The following is a 23,935-nucleotide window of genomic DNA, read 5'->3' on the forward strand; positions in this document are numbered from 1 at the left end:
GCAAAACAATGACAGCTGCTCTATGCAGCACTGGACAACTGCAGTAAAGAAAACAGTGCATCAGCTGTAGTTTTTCTGCTCAAGTAGAGCACTCAGCCATGTGTGAGAAGGAGCTATATAAGCACGTTAATTCTGCAGAATCTGGGTGTAAATGCATAAGGAAGAGAAAGGTGAGAGAAGAGGGAAATTTATTTTGTAAAAGCGATCACAAGTCAGATTCAGTCACACACATACATTTCCATTCTCTTCTAAATAAGACTACCATGGGCAGCCACCATGAAAAAAAGCACATGCCCCTGGGAAACACATACGTAAAAAGGTCAATACTCTTTATTGGGGGGAACATTAATATTTTCCCATGAAAATAATAAGACATAAAAATAAAGAAGGAGATTTCTTTAACGTGGTCTATGATCTAAGAAACCAACTTAATTTCTAGACAAAGAAAACCAATTTGTGTCACATCTTGTACAGGAAAATAGCAAGAATGAGTGATTTATTTTCATGGGATTCAGAGAATAAAACTGGACTCTTACCTTTAACCTTAAAAGATATTATAAAATATCAGATTTACTTCTAAAGACCACTGCTTTACTTTAACCTCTTTATTGTGCTATCTTAAAGTACGGTGTGAGATCTTCATTTTATACACTACTATACTGTTAAAGTTTTAGAAAAAATTATAAGAACCCTTCAATACTATGGTTATAAAAATATAAGAGCTTTACTTTTAAGTTCATATAGAATCTCATTACAAAATCATGTAAGAGTTTTATCTGTAACAAAAAACAGAAAACCCTTATTTATGAATTTTCAACTTTCAAATTTTCATTGTAAAGAAGAAAAATCTCTTGAGCAAAAGAATCAACTCTACCAGCTACCAACAGATGGCACAGGTGGTCACAAGCAGCCACTCCAATATCTGCTATCTCATCCTCTATAATTGGCAGGTTCATGTTTAGTTTTATGGAGTTTTAATAAGATGACTGACCCTATCGTGTTTAACAAACAAAAAAGCAGGACAAAGAAAAAATGTATAGTCTACGTAAATAAAATCCGAGATCATTTTTAAAACTAAAAGTGATGAGAAAATGATGAACATCAGTGGAAATAACTGTGGAGGATACAAAGTGAGCCCTGCACTACTGGAAACAACAATAATCAACATGAGATAAGGCCAGGAATTCCCTGGCAGTCCAGTGGCTAGGACTCAGTGCTTTCACTGCCAGGAGGAGGAGGCTGGGGTTTGATCCCTGGTTGGGGAACTAAGATCTTGCAAGCCGCATGGCGTGGCCAAAACAAAACAAACAAACAAAACAAAACGAGACCTAAGGAGAAGGTGCAAGATGGGAAAACACAGTATGAAGAATAGCATCAGTGTTTGAAAGCTTTCTGGCCCAATACTACTAATTCAGGAGAATTTAGAGGATAAACAGAATTAAAATATTCAGAGAAAGAATTCAGTGAATGGGCTCAAGGCCAGATGAAATCTACACAACACTGAAATGGGTGCTACAACAATGTAGCTCTCTATGACACCTATGCTGATCATCCGACGGGAGTTTACCTGCCTCAACAATTCTAAAATGGTCCACTTCAGTATGCCTTGGGAAAAGACACTTGGGTAGCGCTTATATTGGCAAGAGCATTCCTGTAACACAGATGATGGGAAATCAGAAAATTCTAAGCAGGCGAGATAAAAGTAAAAACAAACCATTTTGACTACATACTCCTATCAGCTAAATAATAAATGAGCACACATCCCCCAATATGTGTCTATTTGTTTACATTCTAATTTTCTACACATAACTCTGTATTTCATTGACTCTAAGAAACAATAAATTGTAGATACTGTCATTTTATTAACCACTAAGGAATAAAAAACACTAATTCTTACGTAAGAAATACCACAATTTGAGATGTTAAAATGCGGGGGGTGGGCGGGGGATACATCTTAGAGCCAATGAAATGTAGTATGTGGTTAACACTAATCTATTTGTAAGCTCTAAAACATCCACAAAGTTGGAATTTTAAATAGAAAGGAAAAAAGAAACAAAGTAACATTTTTATTTGTGCACTTTAACAGACTGTCTTTTGCACACAAGGTTGGAGATCCTTATCAGAATAGATGGATGAAAAAAGGAAACTGGTAGAAGATGATGTTAGATCTCAATAAATAAATGGTTACTGAATGAAGAAGTAGATGCTTTATCTCCTCTATTACGTTTATTACACATCACATGAACATGATCTGTGATGAACTCAACAAGAAAAAAGGAGGAAAAGCAGACAATAAATATTTCTCATAAATTACCACCCCTCTTAACTTCTTCATTAGAGTAAATGTAGGAGTAAAGAGCACAGATTTTAGAGCAGAACAACTCTGAATTTGTAGCATGACTATGCCACTCACTATGAAAAGCACCATGGATACTTCAGTGTTCTCACCTATAAAATGAAGGTAACAGTTCTTACATCACAGGATTAAAATGGGGGATCAAATGAGTAAGTGCACATAAAGCTTTTAGCAGATTCTCAGAACATAACAAGACTCAATAAATGGCAACACAGGGATCATATATGGGAATTAATTTCACATTTTAAATTACTTTAGATTACCTGAGGTGACAGGTGCAAAAATGATATTTGAAAGTATTTGACTTAAAATCAGTCTTATTCACCAAGACTATGTTTAGATGTCACTCTAACACAAATATTCATGGGAAGAATCCTTAAATCAAAATCCATTTTTATCTATAACCTTGAGGAAAGATCAAATAAGGGAACAGCACCAAAAATTACATACTGCCTTCTTTATTTGACATCAGGATCTGGGTGGTGGGGTGCTTTGTTAATCTAGCCCTGGGGAGGCCTCAGATGTATCTGACAGCTGACAATACTAATGGGACAGCAAAGTACACAGTCAACAACACAAAGCCAGGAGAATCTCCAAAAACAGCAGGGTTCATTTTAACAAGACACGGTCTTCTTAACAAGTGTCTTTAAAAGAAATACCAGTTTAAGTAAGAATTTATTGATAATCTGTTCTGTAAGAATGTATTCTATTGATTACCACTTTTCAAACACTAACATTTTTCGAATATAAACACTCCTGATATATGGTTTAGAATTTCCAAAATGGTCAACTGAAGAATTCTACCTGGGCATAAACCCAAATGTGGATGATGAAATATTGACAACGTTTGTGGTAAACAGGAATCACTGGCCTATAAGTTTGTTTCCTGACCCCTGTTGCCTCTGTTTATTTTATTGCCTTAGGATTGGCAATAGCTTTTCTCAAAATAAGGAATCTGAATTCTATGTACTACCTTGAACTGACTTGCCACATATGCTTTTCAGAATGTCAGTGTTTTGGATTTGAACTCTTAAATTACATTTTAAGGACACTCAGTCTGTGCTCTCTCTAGAACTGTTAGGATTCTAACCTGAATTAATACCGGTCTGTTACTGTTGTGCACAACCATATGCTAGCACTGGCATCACCTTTTATGTACTCATGGTGGCCCACATTAAAAAAGCATGTTTCCAAGATATAAAAATCGAAAGAGAAATAAAATTAAAAAAACATAGGGCTTCCCTGGTGGCGCGGTGGTTGGGAGTCCACCTGCCGATGCAGGGGACGCGGGTTCGTGCCCCGGTCTGGGAAGTTCCCACGTGCCACGGAGCAGCTGGGCCCGTGAGCCATGGCCGCTGAGCCTGTGCGGCCGGAGCCTGTGCTCCACAACGGGAGAGGCCACAGCAGTGAGAGGCCCACGTACCGAAAAAAAAAAAAAAAATCGAATGGGGGGAATAAAGGCAGGGCCCCAATTTGAGGTCCACCACAAGAGAGCTCTGGTTGTAACATGGGAAATAACCTGGGCACAAGGCCAAGGTACTCAAAAGAATGCAACATTGATATCATGACCTAGTCCATGAGAATGATAAAGGTGCTGCTTCCAAAAGTGACTGAGAAAAACTCAAGGGCCAAGGAATACGGAGGTTCTAGCTCATTTGAAGATTTAACATCTTCTCCCTGCAACAGCTCATAAAGTAGATGCTTCTTATCAGCCAGAAACTTAGTGGTACAAATGGATAATAATAACAAAGCGATCCTAAACAGCCCTGTTAAAGCCAATACTTGGAACTAAGACTTGTTAGCCAAACTCATTCCTCATTTAAAACAATCCTAGCTTTAGTCTTTTTCCCTAAAAGATGATGCCTACCCTAGCTTCCTTCACTCTTCAAGTCCTGATGAGTTTTTTCAACTGGCCTGGGTTCCCCATCTCCAACCAGCAGGTGTACTGCCTGGTCTAGTGGTAAAACCCTGCCTGACCCACATTCTTGCCTAGGCTACCCAGTCTCAACACATGCCTATCAGAACCCACCAAAGTCAAGGGCACTGAGGTATGAGCAGAGTTACAGGAGCAGAAGGTATGAAGACAGGCTCAAAGCCCAGCCCCCTTTAACTTGCTGGCTGTCCGACTTTGAGTAGGTTACTTAACCTTACTGCATCTTACGTTTTACATCCATAAACTGAGGATAATTATTACCTAATAGGATTAATATCAGGATTAAATCTTTGAAAAAATGCTTAGAAGAGTAGTACACAGTACTACTTTAATCAATAAATGTTAAGATATTATTTCATTTATATTTTATATGAACAAAAGGCTTACTGCAAAAAAACACTGCAAGAGTATTATTTGTTCCTTATTTAACCAGCTTTACAAAAGAAATAAAAACTAGTTAATGTCAATTATATCTCAATAAAACTGGAAAAATTTAAAGAAATAAAAACTATAACAGGATTAGTCATTAATTCATCTATCCACATATCATCCACTGACTTACTGAAATCCTACACAAAAGACTGGGCCCTGCGCTTAACACATTAGTCATCAGTCAAGTATCAAGTATCAGTCAAGTATCAGTCAAGCAGGGGTGGGCAGAGAGAAGAGGGGGACTTCATGGCCACAAAAAATAATTGTAAGAATCCATCCCCTCTTGCCATTTTTGGTTCACAGCCTTCACAGAATCAGTGTCAGGTATTATTTTGTCCCACACCTTCATTTTACAGATAAAGAAACTGGTATTTAGAAAGAAGATTTGTACAGAACCTTTATCATTATTAATAAGTTATTTTATATGTATGTAAGCATCATGTACATTTGGTATTCTTGATTACTTAGAAGCACATGTTAGATTTTATTAAGAAACCTCAATAGTGAAAATATAAATCCATATTTGAACAAATATTTTTGCATAGCTATTGAAAATTAAGGGAGATCCCAGTTTTTGGCTAAATATAAATAATATAACTAGAAACATCAACGAAAAAGAGTTTTTTCCATAATACCATTTGTCAGAAATGGTATTACTAGGTGAAAGAATGACATGAATTTTACAGTTCTCATTTTGTGGTACCATATCACTATTTAGAAAGACTGGATTTATTGACATTTTTTTGAAGAGTAGCAATAAATGAGTAGGCTACCCTTCAATATCACCAGCCTTGGTTTTGTCCATTTTATTTATTTTTGCTTCTTTAATACATGTGAATGGGTACCTCCCATCTGTTTCCATCTTCATTTGTTTTAAGAAATAGGATGGATGAACAAAATACTTTTCTTGTAAAGTTTGTTAAAAAGATTACTGTAAAGACTGACTGAGGGACTCCCTAGTGATGCAGTGGTTAAGAATCCACCTGCCAATGCAGGGGACATGGGTTCAAGACCTGGTCTGCGAAGATCCCACATGCCGCAGGGCAACTAAGCCCGTGCACCACAACTACTGAAGCCTGCGCGCCACAACTACTGAAGCCCGCGTGCCTAGAGCCCATGCTCCACAAGAGAAGCCGCCGCAATAAGCCCATGCACCGCAACAAAGAGTAGCCCCCACTAGCCACAACTAGAGAAAGCCCACACGCAGCAACAAAGACCCAACACAGCCAAAAAAAAAAAAAAAGGCTAAAACTGAGCCTTTGCTTCATAAATAATGGCTGTTTTTATTTATCAACCATTTGCACAGAGGAGAATGGTCTAATTAAGGTTTTCAGTTTTAGTATTTTCTGGGTATTATACTTTATATATTTCTCGTGATCAGACCGTTGCTTTTCTTTTTTTAGTATTGCTGGTTTTGAAGTACTTTTTGAAAAAATTTTAATGAAACCACCAAAATACAGATAAATTACTATTGCTTCAATAGGGTTTTCTTAAAGCTTTATTTTGAAGTACAGCCAAGATAAATAAACTTTTCTGGTGTATGGTGTTTTTTGGGGGGTTTTTTTGTTTTTTTTTTTTGCGGTACGTGGGCCTCTCACTGTTGTGGCCTCTCCCGTTGCGGAACACAGGCTCCGGACACGCAGGCTCAGCGGCCATGGCTCACGGGCCCAGCCGCTCCGCGGCATGTGGGATCCTCCCAGACCGGGGCACGAACGTGTCCCCTGCATCGGCAGGCAGACTCTCAACCACTGCACCACCAGGGAAGCCCTGGTGTATGTATTTTTAAATGAGGATGTTTCATTCCACGTTTGACTTCAACGTATATATCCTGAATTATCATTTTCAGGTTTTTTCCATATTAACACATACTTTTCTCAGTTTATTATAATGTTCCTTTTCCCAATAATTTTATTTCACCCAAACAGGTATTTGTTATATTCATATACAGTTGATTCTATTCTAAACTATGTATCCTGCGTAAATTTTTTTTTCGGGGGGGGGGGGGGTTGCTGGGTTTTAAGATCATAAAATTTAAACAACTTGTACTTTTTTAATGTCTTAGAAACGGGTGATACAATCCCACATATGTCCTTTTTACCCATTAGAATCATGCCTGATTTTTTTTCATGCATACTTGACTATAATTATGCCAAGTTTTATATAGCATAAGCATCAATCACTTTTGACATGATGCATTAAGGGATAGACTAGATAAAATAACTGCCAGGGGACATGTCCAAATGCAAGGGCTATTATAAGATAGGCACTTATAATCCCAACACACATTTTTGGACAGCCCAGAATTAAATCTCAGATCCACATCACTAGCTGTGTGACCTTAAACAAATCACATAATCTCTCGTCTGTAAAATAATCATCTCTCTCTTAAAGTTATTATGAGGATTACATGAATGTTCATTTGACTAATAAACATTAAATATGTCAGGCACTCTTCTAAGTACTTTGTAAATATTAACTCATTTAATTCTCATAACAATCCGATGACATACGGAGAACAATTACCGTTCTTTTACAGATAAACTGAAAAAAGAGGTTAAGTAACTTTTACTTGCCTAAGGTCACACCATTAGTAACTGGGAAAGCTAGGGTTTGAATCCAGGCAGTCTGACCTCGAAGTCCACGCTCTTAAGCACCACACTTAAGTGTCTCTCAAAATACTGAAAAGCACTTGCCTGGCACCCAGCATAATGATAACAATGATGATAAAGCACACAGTGCCCAGCCTAGCATAGAAACATACAGTCCTCCAGAGGCCCAAAGATGGCTGGGGGCCCCAATGTTGATCAAGATGACATATAAAATATACAAGTACTTCTAGATTAAAATTACACAGTACAGAAATCTCTAAAAATACAAATTAATAATACTGCTTTAAGAATTTAAAAAGAAATCACTAATGAACTATACTATAAAACACTCTCCCACTGAGAGCCTGGTTTTTCTCTTAACATTGTTAAATGAATCTTAAAAATAACTAACAGTTGATATTTTGGTACCATCGACATTTAGCACTCAATTTCAATTATAAGCTAGAGGCACTAATTTTTAAAAGGAAGTGCTCAAGTGTATTTATTACTATAAAGATTCAGAAGAAAATTAAATGTATTATTTTATGTTTACTTTTTAAAAATACCAGCATTATTTGTTCTGATTAATAATGTAATATATGTTCATGACAGAAAACTAAGAAATACAGGGGGTTTGGGAGAAGAAAACAAGAATCACCAGTAATTCAATATCATCGTGTACAGTTTGAGATATTTAATTTTCAGATGATGACAGCTGCTTTCTTTCAATTCTGAAAACAGATGAAATTTCATGAACTAAAGTAATTATTGTCAAGGTGCTTCAAAAAGAAATGTTCTTCAATTAAGTGAGAAACATTAACTCCACTTACTATCGTTTTAAATAATGAATGTTTTCTCCACTCTTTATGCTTAATATAAACTAAGTTCAGTCAACAGACATGATTGACTGAATCCGACTAAAATGTTTTTTAAAACAATTTAAACAAATTTTGATAAAATCAGTCACATGTTTAGAAACTGATTACTAATTAATGACAAACACTGGAATTAAAATTAATTCTCTTCCACAGTACAGATAAGGCCAAATCACTCAGTTGGTATCGCTTAAGCATAACATGTTTTAGCTTGGTTCCAGATATGCTAACAAATTGGAAGAGAAAAGTAACTTTTCTTCTTCTAAATGGAGTACCCTATGAAAAAGAACTTTCAGGCAAAACCAGTACTATTTAGATGAATACCTATTCAAAAGGCATTTACCCTTTCAGTATATTAACATCAATAGTCCTCAGAGGCCAACCTTCAAATTCCAACAAAGGGCAAGGAAAATAGTGTTAAAAAGTATTCAAGTAAATCACCCTTCTCCTCCTGCACCTGTACCCTGATAGTCTTATGGAATCTTTCTGGGTTTTCTACCATAATAAAGGCTTATTTGATATGATTTTATCTTACTCTTAATTTACAGGACAGATAAGACTCTTTATGTACCTTCCAATTTTCCAAACTAGTAACCATTAAGACTTAATGCTTAAAATAATTCTTTTTAGTATCTTTTTTTGTCATTTTAAATCCATTAATTTAATTTTAACTTAAATTAAATAAATTAATTTAATTTTAAATCCATTAATTTGAGTCACCTCAAATAAATCAGGTTAGTAAAGGCACTCCAATACTGTGGTAATTCAGTATTCACATCAGTTTTGGGAAGCGACTCCTTACACTTCAGGAAATTAAACTTGTAAAAGCTTTCAGTTTCTATATCTTATTTGATTTAATGTTAATCAAGCTAGCACTGATTTTTAATATATGTTCAAACAGGTTTTTAAGCAAGTTGTTGATCTGCTATTTGAAGAATAAGTAGGCTTGCCATTCTGCCAGATACTCTTGTTAATGACTCTTTATGCCCTGTCTTTAACCACACTGTTTAAACACAAGGAATATTTTTGTTATATTTCATATACAGTGACAAAACAAAGCAAGAATTCTTTCGATGAATGAATTTTATAAAACCATAGAGTTCCCTTAAACTTCACAGATGTTTATGTACCCATGGCTGACTGCACACTATAGTATGTCAAGGTAACTGGTAGATGCATTCCTGCCAAATCTTGGCCAATAAACATTATTTTACACAGGCCCTTAAAACTACTATCCCGCTTAACACTACACTACCACCAGGACCACCACTTAAATTCCAACCAGCTTGCTGCCCCAAACTTCATACTCCAATTTCCAGCCATACTCCCCCCCACCCCCGTATGAGGGGGACTATTGGGTAATAAATCAGCTCACTAAAGTATGCAGGACAGAGTTGTAATCTGATCTGAAATGTATGGAACCTGGTTCCATTTTGCAACTTTACATAATTTTTAAATTTCCCTTTAGCTGAAGGAAAAGGATTAACAGGAAACCTGGCACTTGAGTGTACCAAACACTGCACAGGGCACAGGTAGATTCTTGTCTTGCTGGGAAAGGTAGTCAGGACTAGCCACCCAACACAATAGCTTTTGAGTCTGGAGAAAAACAGCTTGATATTCTGAGGACAGAATGAAACTAAAATTAAAATCATAGACATTTACTGTGGAAAAGTCCTTAAAATGATCTGGTCCAACCCCCTCATTTTCTTAACGAACTGTAGTGAAAAATTAGTTTAAATTATTTCAATCCAAATATTCAAGTATCTGCTGTGTGCTGGGTATTAGTTTATGGATTAGATTTTTAAAAGAGACTTCTTGAGTACACACATGAAACACGCCTGTTTATGATATACAGTTCACTTTTAAGCCTATAAGATGAGTTGAGAGGCAGTACGGATTAGTGGGAAGAACAAAAATCTGGAACCACTTACCGGAATTAAATACTGTGGAGCTCTACGCAAATCACTTAACCTCTTATTTTAAAAGCTAAGGGGACTTTCTTACCTCACAGGTCCTTCCAACTCCAGTAACATAACAAATCGGATTCTTTTATTAAAAAGCAGCACTGAGTAGTTTGAAAGTCCACACTTGGAAGCTAGGAAATTGGATTAAGATGGAAAATGTTTAATTTTCCTTAATTTTATGGTAGATTAAAGAAAAATTACAGAGATACAATATTAGAGTCTTCTGAATAAAATTCTGAAAGAATACATAAAAGACCATTCATAGGGACTAACTCGTGCAAGTCTGGGAGCAAAAGAGGTGAAGAGGGAGGTTTTTGTTGCCTTCGAAACTACCTAACTTTTTCAAGGGCATGTATTACTTTTATAATTTTTTTAAACCTCCAATTTTTAAAAAACTTATGAGCACTTAAATCATAGAAGGCAATGTAACGTAGCAGAAAGTACAATGAACTACAGAAGGGGAGAAAAGGTTACTAGTCTGCCTCTCTAGCTCTGTGACCTTGGGAAGTATATTTGAGTTACAACATTCTAGCTTTCTTATGAAAACAAGAATGAGACTACTCAGTGTGGTAACTATCCCGCTGGACTCAATTTTATATTAAATGGTCTTAGGTTACTTTTCTCTCATTTAGTCATTAAGTGCATCCATCAAACACTGAAAGAGCAGCAGGAACTAAACAAAAGTAAGATAGCGTAAAAATTAATTTCCCTATAATAAAAATAATTAACAGCCAAAAACAATCTAACAGAGTTCTGGAAATGTTTAATTTGCTGAAGAAAAATAAGGGATAAAAGATAAACTTGGTGAAAATCCAAAATCTATTACTGAGAAAAGTAAATAAATATATACTCAGACCTTGACCTGAATGTTTTATTAGAATGCTTTCCAAACATATGTCAGTAAATTAATTAAATTAAAAAATTATTATCAATCACATAAATTACAACTCTGCTGGGGTTAGGATACTGTCTTCTGTTTCTTAATTGACTGATGGTCAAACTTTCTGTCTCTAAATACTAACCCCATTATTGATCTTCCTAATGATGGATCTGAATGCCTGAAATTATTCTTTGTAGCTTAACATTCATCCTATTATCAGAGAAAAATAAGGTTATTGTATCGTCCTTCCCAGCTTTATGTGACCAATAAAAGGGTCATGCGGTTATCAAAGCAGTTTTCTCAAAACTTATTATTAACATGCATCTCTCTATTGTATTTTTCTCCCATTTCACATCCCGTGGAAAAAAACATACTGTTAAATATTAAAACTTAAAGTTTTCTTAAGGATTAAAGTTTTCTTAAGGATTTAAGTTATGTTCAATTTTTGAGGTTTGAAAGGATGCTGCTCTTTTTCTTATACCTCACCTAATAGATAAGTGAATAAAAGAGGAGAAAGTAACATTTTTCTCCTCCGTAATTCTAAATTTGGCTAAATGCCACAAATAAATTGTATTCTTAAATTTACTATTAAGTACCAGTCACTGATGGGCTTCCCTGGTGGCGCAGTGGTTGAGAGTCCGCCTGCCGATGCAGGGGACACGGGTTCGTGCCCCGCCCCGGTCTGGGAAGATCCCACATGCCGCGGAGCGGCTGGGCCCGTGAGCCATGGCCGCTGAGCCTGCGCATCCGGAGCCTGTGCTCCGCAAGGGGAGAGGCCACAACAGTGAGAGGCCCGCGTACCGAAAAAAAAAAAAAAAGTACCAGTCACTGAATATTTAGGCAAAGCTTCAAAAGACAGACAGAAATTCACCTCTCCATATCCCTGATCTCTATTCCTTTGACCCAAGGATTCAAACTGATACCTAGAAAGACTTCCAGTTTGACAGCTCTAGGGGAATATGCAAACCATGTAACTACCACAAGGGAGCCGCCAACTGAGCAGCTTCCAGCTTAGCCCCTTAGGGCAAGTGCCCTGACCAATGCCCAAGGCCCGGAACCTCTTTCTTCCTTCTAAATATGCATTGAAATTTCCTATTTGGGACTTTATTGTGCAAACAAGGTCCAGAAGAAGCATGATTAGGAATCTCCTTCAGAACCTTGAGCACTGCCATCTCTGCAGTCTTCTCTTTGTGTCCCTTCTCCACAAATAGTTTTTCCATTGTTTGCAGTCAGCCCGGGAACTAAAAAGTGAATCATTTGTTTTGGAAGAAGACAGTACTTATTATTTGTTTGCTAAGATTAAGGGCAAGAGCCTTGGTAGCACAGAGATCTAGCTCTGCCCCATAGCAGTCTCATCTCCCCATCTCTCACCACCACTCCTATCACTGACCTCACAGGGTTGCTGTGAGGAGTAACAAGACACAAGTACCTAGCAAGCAGTATGCAGAAAGGTCCTGTCCCTCTCCCAGAAAATGTGCTCTTAGCTCTGGCACTTTCTTAGTCTTTTACTGAAATTCTCTAGGTCTCCACGTTCTCACCTGTAAAACCAAAGTAAATAACACAAAGCTGCAGGTATATAGTGAAGACTGGAAATAATTTATGTTGAGCATTTAGCACAGTATCTCAATAAATAATAGTCTTAAACAAATATTAGCTCCCTTTCCTTCCAACTTGAAGTTGTTTTACTGAGTATCTCTATCTTGGTTGCTTTTTATTCTACCATTTCAATTTGTCTTTCAGAGCACATCCAAACCTGTACTGTGGACTCTGGGAAGCATGATTACCTTTCTACTGGTGCCTTCTCTTCGAGTTTCAAGTAGAGGCCAACTGATTAAACCCATACAGAGAGGCTATAGTGGCACCAGGGAGCGCTATAAAGAAATTCACTTTAATGCTATAATAAGGCTTAGGTGCTTCTCAACTGCAATAATGTGAGGCATACCGTAGCTTCAAAAAAAATTTTATCATGAGCAATAAGAGCCTGCAGGTTGTAAATGCTAAAATCCTTGGCAAGAGACAAAATATGACAATACAAAAGGCACTAACTAAAAACAGTCCCAGGATACGTTAATAAAATCTGAAGAAGCAAGGAGGCAAGAGCAATAGGGAAAAGTTATACATGAATTGCCATAATTTAGTGGCAAGTTTGGGCTGGGTCATCAAAAGAAGGCTTGGTATTCCTGTTTGTTTGTTTGTTTAAGATCTTTAACTCTCAGGACGCTTATTGGTGGCTCTTCTGCAATTCTTAAATTCTAACAAGGAACTACTCTAATTATTTAGTCATTACTAAAACAACGTTTAAGTCTCTATTCTCATGAACCATCACAATTAATCTAAGCTTCATTAATTTAGAACTTTGTCACAGAACTTCTAACTGTCTAGATCACTCAAGGAGTTCTCTTATTAGAAGTTATCTCTTCCTATCTTCATTGCTGTTAAGCTGAACTTTCCTCTCTAGAAGCCAAGTCTTTCCTTGAGACACCATTGTGTGCATGTCTTTGTTACTGCTATTTTCCTTTCCACGATTCTACCCCAAGTCATCCAAACCTCAGATTTAACAAAACACATTTAACTTCAAGAATCTTTTCTCTTCACTAGAACCCACATCAGTATCTTCCAATTTTCACCTTTAGCACTTAATATTCCACAAACCAAGACACTAATTATATATAGTGTCTTATCTCTAATTGCTTTAAGTGTTTATATCTTACCTTCCTGATAATACTAAGTTCTTTAGCAGGACTTTGTCAAGTTATCTTACTTATGTCAACCAAATACCAAAACAAAACGATTTTTTAAAAAAAACCAAAAAGAACAAAAAAGAAAACTGTTAGAAAAGCTACTCACAGAACACAGATAACAAAGCAAACAAATTCTGAAATTAGAAAATTTCCTATATAGTCCTATATGCATGTCTTGGATTGATCTTCAACACATCATCACTATCTATTAAGTAAAATAAAGCAATGGAACAATGGGTAGGGTATGGGTACCATTTGCTATACTATGTGTATAGAAAAGGGAAATATATATAACACACTGTATATCTGCATAAACCAATCGCTGGAAAGACAAAAAGAAACAGGTAATATGATTTAACACTAGGAGAGAAATTGGCTGGCTGGGCAGTGAGTGGGGAAGAGACTTTTTTGCCTATATAATTTTGTGCTGTTTAAATTTTATACTACATACATGTATTGCCCATTCCACATAATAATTTAAATAAGATAAAAATAATTACTCAGAGAGCTCATCAGTTGAAAAGAAAACACTTTCAGGTATGTATATTTTAGTGAATTATCACAAGAATTAAAATGCTGTGCTGTGCATAAGATTTATTATGACAAAGACACATACTCATCCAATCATTTCTCAGGTATCTATGAAGATTCTAAATTCTAGCCCTTATATAACTTTGTAATCAGATAAATTTTTACCTTAAAATTTTATTTCTAATCAATAATCACTCCTCCTACATTAAAGGTATAATCATTAACCTTATTAGTGAAGACAGCATGAAGAACTGAGAAAAATAGCAGTTGTGAAACTAGAAATGCCTAGATCTGAATCCTCAGCTTTCTAGTTGTGTGGCTTCTCAGCTAACCACTTCAGCGTATCTGGACAGCAAATTTCCTCTTAAGGGCAGAGGTCAGCAAAGTTAGGTACCAGGGCCAATTCCATCCCATTGTAACCGAAAGTGGGGGTCTGGCTGCTCATCACTCTAAAGCCAATAAAGAGGCAAGTTGGTGGAAAGGAAAGTTTGCTTTATTTCGGATGCTGGCTACCAGGGGCAGGGCAGACTCCTGTCCAAAGGCCGACTCCCTGCCACTGACAATCAGTGGGCAAGAGCTTTTATAGACAGAGGGAAGGGGCTACAGGTAGAAACAGCACAGTCAGCTCTGACAGTCATCTTGAAATTGGTCATCGGTGGTCTGACCAGCGTCGTCATCTTGACTGTTTTAAGTACAGTTAATCTTCAGTTCCAGGATCGGTTTGTTCCCATTTCTTTGAGGTCATTTCTCGGAACTGTAGCTTATGTCATGGCTACAGTCTGGTCATCATGTAGTTAACGTCCTTCACCTGCTGGGGTTTTAGTATCTATAAGACAGCTCACAGGGTATGGCTCAGAATATTATCTATAGCCCTTGAGGAGAAGCTAAAGGTCCTTGACTTTGCTTAATGAGTAAACTATTATTATTATTTGGTCTCCTTTGACTGTTTTCCTTTGTTTCTGCATTTTCTCACTTCTCTGATTAAACTTATCCTTTGGCTAAAGTTTTTCCACAGAAAAAAGGCAGGCTGAGGACATGGGTGGGAGTGGGGGGAGGACCACAGGGTCCTGCTCCATTTCACGGTCACCTATTTTTTGTAAAATAAAATTTTACTGGAACAGTCTATTGCCCATTTGCTTACATATTGTCTATGGCTGCTTTCACAGTGCAATGTCGACTTGACTAGTTTTGACATCAACCATATGCCCTGCAAAGCTGAAAATATTTACTATCTGCAGGAAAAGTTTACCTGCTCCAGCCTAAGAATAAAATGCAGACAAACCACATCTTTGTTGAAATTTTTTAAAGTATTGGAATGCCAAGCAGGCAGCAGGTCAAAACTATTTTCAAAATAACATGAAGACATTATTTATCCTTTTCACTCTAATTTTCTCCAAGTGCACAATGGAGTTTTCCAGAGGCTACATCGTGTGTGATGTCACAATAGACTACAAGCAGAAGCAGACACAAGAATACAGCTGTTTTCCCTTAAGCCAGAGTTTAAAGAGATTTGCAAAAACAGTGCCACTCTTCTGACTAAATATTTTTTTCTTTTAGAAAAGTGTTATTTTAGTTAAAAAGGTTGTGTTAACATATAATGGGTTTGTTACTGTTACTTTAAAAAGTCATAAATATTTTAACTTTTCTCAGTTTTAATTCTTTGGAGTAAATATTGATAAGTATAACCCAATAAACAAAAGCTCTTTTGGATGCTCAGTAACGTTTATAGGTGTTTTGACAACAAAAAGTTCAAGAATCTGCTATACTATAGCTCTAGTGCATCACAGCAGCATGATTAACTGGCCTACTGGAACAGTCAATACACTGGGCAGGGATTGTGGATAAACACAGTCGTTTATTAATCATGGACATTACCAGGACAATCAATGACAACACCCCATCCCTCAAGCTGTTTTTGAAGGAAAATTTGACAATTCTCATTAGAAGCTCCTCAGGGGACTTTTTAAGACATTTACTCAAGGGACTTCCCTGGTGGTCCAGTGGTAAAGGATCCACCTTCCAATGTAGGGGACGTGGGTTCCATCCCTGGTCAGGGAACTAAGATCCCACATGCTGCAGGGCAACTAAGCCAGCGTGCTGCAAACTACAGAGCCCATGCGCTCTGGAACCCGCGCGCCACAACTAGAGAGAGAACCACACGCCACAACTAGAGAAGCCCACGCGCCACAACGAAAGATCCCACATGCCTCAAAGATGATCCCGTGTGCTGTAATGAAGACCTGACGTGGCTAGCTAAATAAATAAATAAATAAAGAGAGATTTATTCAAAACTTTGAAGTAAGGTCAATGGAAGACAGCTTGTCCTTTCAATGCCATATAGGGGAAATGCCCATCCAAGGATTATCTAGTGCCTCAGTTCCTCAGCTGTGCACCAAACCCCCCAAAACACTGCAGCAAATTCACATGGATGTGGTGGGATATTTTAAATCTGGTGGCGGCGGGGGGGGCCCTCAGCTGTGACTATGACATAAAGTAAAATCAATATGGACAGGAAATGAGAGTAGTAGCATCCAATCTGATTCCAAGGTTTGAGAAGTTGTACAGTGCTCAACAGGCATACATGTCCTATTTATCAGCAATTCTGGGTAAGAAGAAAATACATTTTATCCTTTCAATTTATGTTCATTGTTCAAACAGCTACTAAGTTGTAGATGCATATATACCTATTAATTTTCTAGAAAAACCTAGCTACTCAAATACTCTTTGAACTGGTTTTCACATCTTACCTGTTCTTTCACTAATTAATGAGTTGATTAAAATGTATGCCATTTGTTCATTTTATATTTGCATTAGAGTCCAAATTTTACCTTTCTGTGAATTATACTTTAGTGTGCTGAAGTGACCCTTTTCCAGTGTATCTAGAAATAACTCTATTTTTAAAAGCTAAATTTTCAAGAATTCACTAAGTAATCATCAAGCACTATGGAGGGATGTATATATAGGAATATATAAAGTATCAAGAAAGACTCCATATACATTACTATGTTCAAATAAAGGACATATCTATGTGTTAGAATTCAATTAAACTCTCATAATTCTATGTGGTTTTCTGAATTTTACTATTTTTAATAAATACATTCAATCTTTTTGTTATAGGAAAATACACGACAGATTTTTTTAAGACGTTTGGAATGACTTATGAACACATTCTTCAAACAAAGCAGTATAAAGGAAAGCTTTAAAAAGTGGGTGAGTAATATGGAATTAAATTCCCTCCAGGGAAACATTTTAATATTATTCATTAAACACAGGGCTAAGAACAAAAGAACAAATGGCCACATTTGTATAATTAGTACTTTTAATGCCAGATATGCCAGTAAACTAAAAATATAGATAACAATTTATTTTATCCTCAACCTCCCACTTTTTTTTCTATTATTCTTCACTCCATATCAAATATTCTTATCTAGACCACTCTTCTCATTTCAAGTTACATAAGTGATAAATGTGTTTAAGAAGGAAAAAGCATAGGAAAAACGTTCCCCTTTTTGGTACCCTTATGAGGAATGGTAGGGAAAAAAGCAAAGTAAAAAGCAAGTGCATAAATATGTTTCTAGAAGGTCTGAATGACACCTGTCCAAGTGAAAAGAAAATCCTGGAAGTGGTGGTGGTTTGTAAGGAGCTTCCTTCTTTCCTCATCTGGTAATTGTGACTGCTGGATCCATTTCTGTCTGGGTCACTTTTCACCTATGCTGCCTCCTTTTATTATCCAGGGTAGCTATCTCACCTTACTACTAAAGACACTTGGCTTAACATTACCTAGAAGTGTATTTTCTATGTGAAATATGGAAAATAGACTCTCATGCTTTATAGTGAACCTTAATAGTCAACAAGCTTCTTTATAACTACATATGTATATGAGACCAAAATCAAACCTATGAAAATACTTGGTGTAAAGGAGGTGAATTTTATGGAAGTTCTATCATCTGCTTTTAATGCATGGTTTATATAAATTATACAACTTTCATATATATAAATAATATTAAATGATCTGAAAATGGAAAAATAAAATGATACATAATGCTATTCCTAAATTATGATCATTTAATTTTGAAAAGTTGAATGGTTTCATTCATAATATAGTGAATAGTATATAAAGTGCTTTATAAGAATCTAGGAAGAAATTTATGAAACAGGCTTTAAATAATTTGTCTAATTATTTAGACTTTCACATTATCTCATTTAATCCTCAAAACAACCTATATAAGGTAGACATCATTATACCTTTATTATTATTCCTACTCAGAGTTTAAAAAACACAGGAACAGAAACACAGGATATAGTAAGTGGATCAGTTTGACTGTGCTTCACTGAGAACATAACTAGGAGTTATAACAAAGTTCTAAACTTCTGTCATTTACTCCCATCAATAATACTTGTAATAATGTATATGTATGTGCATCAGATTCCTAAAAAAGTCGCATGCACAAAAAGTTCTAATTCCTGAAGTCAATATTTATGATTCTGAATACTTACACTGCGGGTCAGGATGATTGGCCCCTACTCATCTGCCTCACCCCAGGTTCAGCTCCAACTTGGTTGCTCGGTAACTTCAGCTGTTTCTGAAAATAACTGACTTGTTCAAAGGAGTTGCAGGAGTACTGCATGCATCCTTAAAAGAGATCAGATACACAAGGTGCCAATGGCCCAACTGAAGGCTTCTCCATGATATACTCAGAAGAATTAAAAGAGCTCTGAAACTTGGGAAGCTTAGTTTACAGAAAATCAAAGCACAAATACAGAATGCTTTGTTCTAGCAGCTACAGAACATACCCTGTATTGTACTTCAAACACACAGTCACGTTCGAACGTATCCATAATATACTTCAACTAAAGCATCCTCTGGTTTGAAATGTACTTAGCAAGTATTTTATTGAGTCTTCACTGGGTATTTTTAACAGCATGTGTTTCTAAGGGTTGGGGGACAGGGAGGCCTTGCCATTATTAACGTAGTGTCCTTTAGTATTGTAATTTACCTTTTTGAACCTACAAAACACGCTTAAAATGATGAAGGGTAATACAAGACAGTACATGTTTAATTTAATACTTGAACATAGAGACTGGGAAAAGGAAGGGCTACTGGGATAAAGTTGAAAAGTAAAAGCATATAATCCCAATTTTTCTGTTTTCACAAACTGGGTGTTTATGGGCTATCACAATGTCTTATTCTTTCCCTAAGAAACTCTAGTTGAAATCAAGGCCTAGAAATACTTAAGGACACAGCAAATCATTAGCAGAAGAAAGCTGTTATTTATTTCAGGAATGTGAACCATACTGTGATAGAAAGCTTCAGTTCTAGATCTTGAAATGTTAAGTAAGAAACAAAGGAGAGGAGGTGGCATGCTACAATGAAATTGATAGAATACTTTACAGACCACTGAGACAAACTCAAAATTCTCCAGCTAATAGTCCAATTTTCTCATTCAGTGAAACTTACCTTCTACAGTCTTTTTATTTTTTAAAAATTCATCTAACATAGAAATACTTTAGTCAACTGTCTTCAATTATACATACTAAGACGTTCCTTTGTTTTCTTAGATTCTCAGTACCAGATAAACTCTGTAAACAACACTGGCCAATTTCAGTGATACATAATAATCCTTCAAATGTTCCCCAACAATGCTCCCTCTTCTGTGTGCAACCAATTAGAGAGGGCTCCTTCTTTCTATGAGGCCTGTTAAGATCTCAAAATGTGTTGAGTCTGCTTCCACTAGCAGAATTGCAATTCATGGGCTAGCAATGGGGGACAAAGTCCAACAGGGTATATAACGTATGCTTTCTACTAGGGAATACTTGAATTAAAGTAACCATCATAAAGAGCCCAACTGCTCAAACTTGAAACTTGAACAAACCACTCAGTAAGAAATAATACTGAGGAAAAACTCATGCAAAACTGACAATTATAAGAAACAAGGATTTTAACCCATTTATAAAAGATAATATTTTAAAGGATCATCTTTTAAAATAAGAATGATAAAGAGAATGCTGTTTTAATGACATAACTCAATATTTTGTTTTACACTAAATGAGTTTTAAGACCTCATTTTTTATTTTGATCCTAGAAAACTAAATAGATTTACAACAGAAAGAAGTTCCATTCAGTTCCTCCAAACCTGTAATATCCTTTGTACTAGGGATTGTAATAGATGCTGAATAGAATAAAAGGAGAAATAATGATGTATAGTAAACACCAAAATAAGTATGATTCTGTTTTAAAGATTCAATTTAGGAATAATGAAGGAATGGGAAAAGGAGGAAGGAGAGTAAATTCTCATCTTCCTTAGTACAAATTCAAGAGAAAAATAAAATTTTTAAAATAATAAAATAAAATTCAAAAGAACAGTAAAAACATACTATTGATAAATATAGAGGTAAAATGTCAGAAACAAACAGCCAGAAAAGATGCCTCAGGGGAGCAGCTCAAAGAAGAGAGATCAAAGTTAACTTGCCAGGGAAGACAGAAAGAGTGGGGGAAAAAAAAACACTAACAAAAGAGAAATGGAGTTTAGACTATGCTAGGAATTGTGAAGGGCAACTATGGCTGGACAAAAGGCTTCGACTGGGGAACAGGAATGCCCGATAAAGTTTGGGTAACATCCTAAACACTGACACCACATTATGCTCTTATGTGGGAGAGTGCTTCACCAAAAGTAGACTAACAGAAGGATACACAGAGCAGAGGGATTAGAAACATAAGCAGTTTGAAGTCAGAAGACCCAGACAGGCAGAAGACTGTAACAACAGACCAGATATGAACATTATAACAAAGAGGAGGCTTCAGTTACATAATTTAGTATTTCATCTTAGCACTCACAGCGTTCTATATTCTTTAGCCATAAATATTAAGTTATAATAATACTTCGAACTTACACAACTATTAATAAAACTCTACATGAAGTACACTGTCACTCTCTCCTGTCAGGTTCTCAGACAGGAATTTAATACTTTCTAAGAACCACTCTTAATAAATCTTTATTTTTATAATATCCTCTAACACTCCAAAAACATCAAAGAAGTAAACCAAATACTTATAAAGTACATTATGTACTTTCTGGAGACATGCCTAGATTCTACAATTTCCCTAGAATCAGAGAACTGAAAAACTGAAAATTATTTTAGAAATGATAAATGCTAAAACTAAAGTCCAGAGGGATTCAGTAAGTCCCACAAAGTCAGACAGTTAATGGAAGATCATCCATATTTCTAGATGGACTGGTGATCAAGGAGAGCTCTGTTTCCAGCCTAGTTTCAGTCCTCTAGGAGGAATTACAACAATGATATTCACAAAACCTCTCTAGTATATATATACATTTTTAAAATAAATGTATTTATTTTATTTATTTATTTTTCGCTGCGTTGAGTCTTCGTTGCTATGCGCGGGCCTTCTCTAGTTGTGGCAAGCGGGGGCCACTCTTCGTTGTGGTGCACGGGCTTCCCAGTGCGGTGGCCTCTCCTGCTGTGGAGCACCGGCTCCAGGCACGCGGGCTCAGTAGTTGTGGCTCGCGGGCTCCAGAGCGCAGGCTCAGCAGTTTTGGCGCATGGGCTTAGCTGCTTCGTGGCATGTGGGATCTTCTCGGAACAGGGCTCGAACCCATGTCCCCTGCATTGGCAGGCAGATTCTTAACCACTGTGCCATCAAGGGAAGCCCGATATATACATTTTTTAAAGGTGTACCTCTTACTGTAAGGTGTTTAAAATCCTTTTTGAAACTGACAGTATATATTTAAACTGTGAAAATAAATTATTGATATTCAGGATATAAGTTTTTATTGTGTACTTTTTAGACTGCTAATAGGACAAAAAACAAAAACTAACAGTGATAATTGCCTTTCAGTTATTAAGAAAAAAAAGTAATTTTTAAAAAGTAAACAAGCTACCTCTGGTTGAGCTGGTCTTTCAATTTGACACTCTATGCATAATGTGTGAAAGTACAAAGCAGAGTGCCTGGTACATGAAAGATACTTTTAAAAACAAAAGACAGTACCACTTAGTTTTATCATAGGCTCTTATTAAAAGTTTGTCTCCTCCCTTCCTAGATCCAACAGTTTTCTACTTTGCAGCTACTTATAACAAAATATAATAAGAAGTCTACGTTCCTATCTGCATTTCAACTGCCATTTGTAACTCAGGCTACTGCAACCTGAAATTCACTACTGCAACCTGAAATTGACTACTGCACTGAAACTGCTCATGTTATGTCCATCATGGCTGCATAACTGCCTTTTAGAATGTATTTTATATGGTCTCTCTGGTAGACACAGCTGATTAATCTTGAAACTTTAAAAATTCATGGTTTTGGTGACACCGATCCTCCTGGTTCTCATTTCTCACTGACCTTTCCTAGTCTCCTTTATGTACTCCTTTTTCTCTACCCATCCTGTAAATGTAGATGCTCCCCAGGACTCTAACCTCACTGTCTTCTCACTTTTCACACAATTCTCAAATCCAAGTGACGAAATACACAGAACCTTTTGATATATCTTCCATCAAATAAACCAGCAGAAAATGACTACATTATTTTATAGATCCACCAAAAACAGACAAAAAGTATGGTAAAACTATTATGTTGATTAATAAATCCAAGTTGTCCCATTACTTTTATTTATGAATTTCCCATTGGCTAGTCCTTGTTAAAGGTACCACATCACTAATGACCTTAATTTTTCTGGACACTAATAAGAGATTCCCTTTATCTTTCACACTGTAAGTAATTGTTTACATGTCTGTCTACCCTCTAATGAGAGATCCCTTTCCCTGACTTTTCATCTTTGCACCTCAAGAAGGAAACACAGATGACTGGGCTATAATATAAGGGAAGTACAGGAAAGAGGAGGATGGGAAAGAAAATAAGAAGAGGTGAAGCGATAGGGGAGGGTGAGGAAAAAGAGGGAATGAAAGTTTTAAAGTGCTAAAAAATATTCTCCTACATCAAAATATTTCATCTTGTTACACAAAAACTGATTTTTGCTACTAAAACCAAAAGACAAGGGCATCTCTTGCACATTAGGTAGTGTTAGAACATAAAAAAAGATGTTAAAGAAATAATCTCAGGCTTAAGAGTCAAGAAAATATCCAGATGAAATGACACAAAAGCACCCAAAGTAATGTACTTCCCATTGTGTATGTGTGTGTGCATCTGTTAACAGCACACACAAAAATAATTAGAATAGTTGAAAACATGTGAGGCTATTTGGAGTATCACCCCACAGTAGGGCAGGTTTGCTCACAAGGAAGAAATGGTGAATTAATTCAGAAAATGCACTGGCAAGTTGGTATTTGTGTTAACTCAGCTACTGTACACCTGATACTAGGAAAGATCAAAGGTCCAAACTGTTATTGGGGGCAATCAATTATTTTGCTAAAATTGGCATTCAAAGACTAAGGAATTATAAACTTCAAATTCTGTGGTAGTCAAATGTGGGTTGAAACTAGACTAAATTAGAAAATAAACACCTTTCCAATAGAAAGAAACTCCATCATTGGAACAATTTCTAAATTATTTTAAAAGAACATATTTTTTTTACTGGTTTGTTTTTAAGAATATTCTGAAAGCAAAGGCTTTTTCAAGTTCAACATACCTTAGAAATCAGAAATTTTGTATGCTTGATGTTAGT

At 36.3% G+C, this 23,935-nt stretch overlaps 1 protein-coding gene across 3 annotated transcripts in view; it reads right to left on the reverse strand.

Moving 5' to 3' along the window:
* MED13L (mediator complex subunit 13L) overlaps positions 1-23,935 on the reverse strand; it is a 297,018-nt gene that overhangs the window by 95,144 nt on the left and 177,939 nt on the right. Inside the window, exon 3 of one of the 3 annotated variants that reach the window (XM_033408784.2) lies at positions 10,189-10,279. The exons of the other annotated variants lie outside the window; for them this stretch is intronic. Within the exon in view, the coding sequence (XP_033264675.1) occupies positions 10,189-10,279 (91 nt within the window). The remainder of the gene's footprint in view (positions 1-10,188; positions 10,280-23,935) is intronic. 3 annotated transcript variants of the gene reach the window in all.

This window comes from Orcinus orca, chromosome 15 (assembly GCF_937001465.1).
Source record: "Orcinus orca chromosome 15, mOrcOrc1.1, whole genome shotgun sequence".
NCBI classification, from domain to species: Eukaryota; Metazoa; Chordata; class Mammalia; order Artiodactyla; family Delphinidae; genus Orcinus; species Orcinus orca.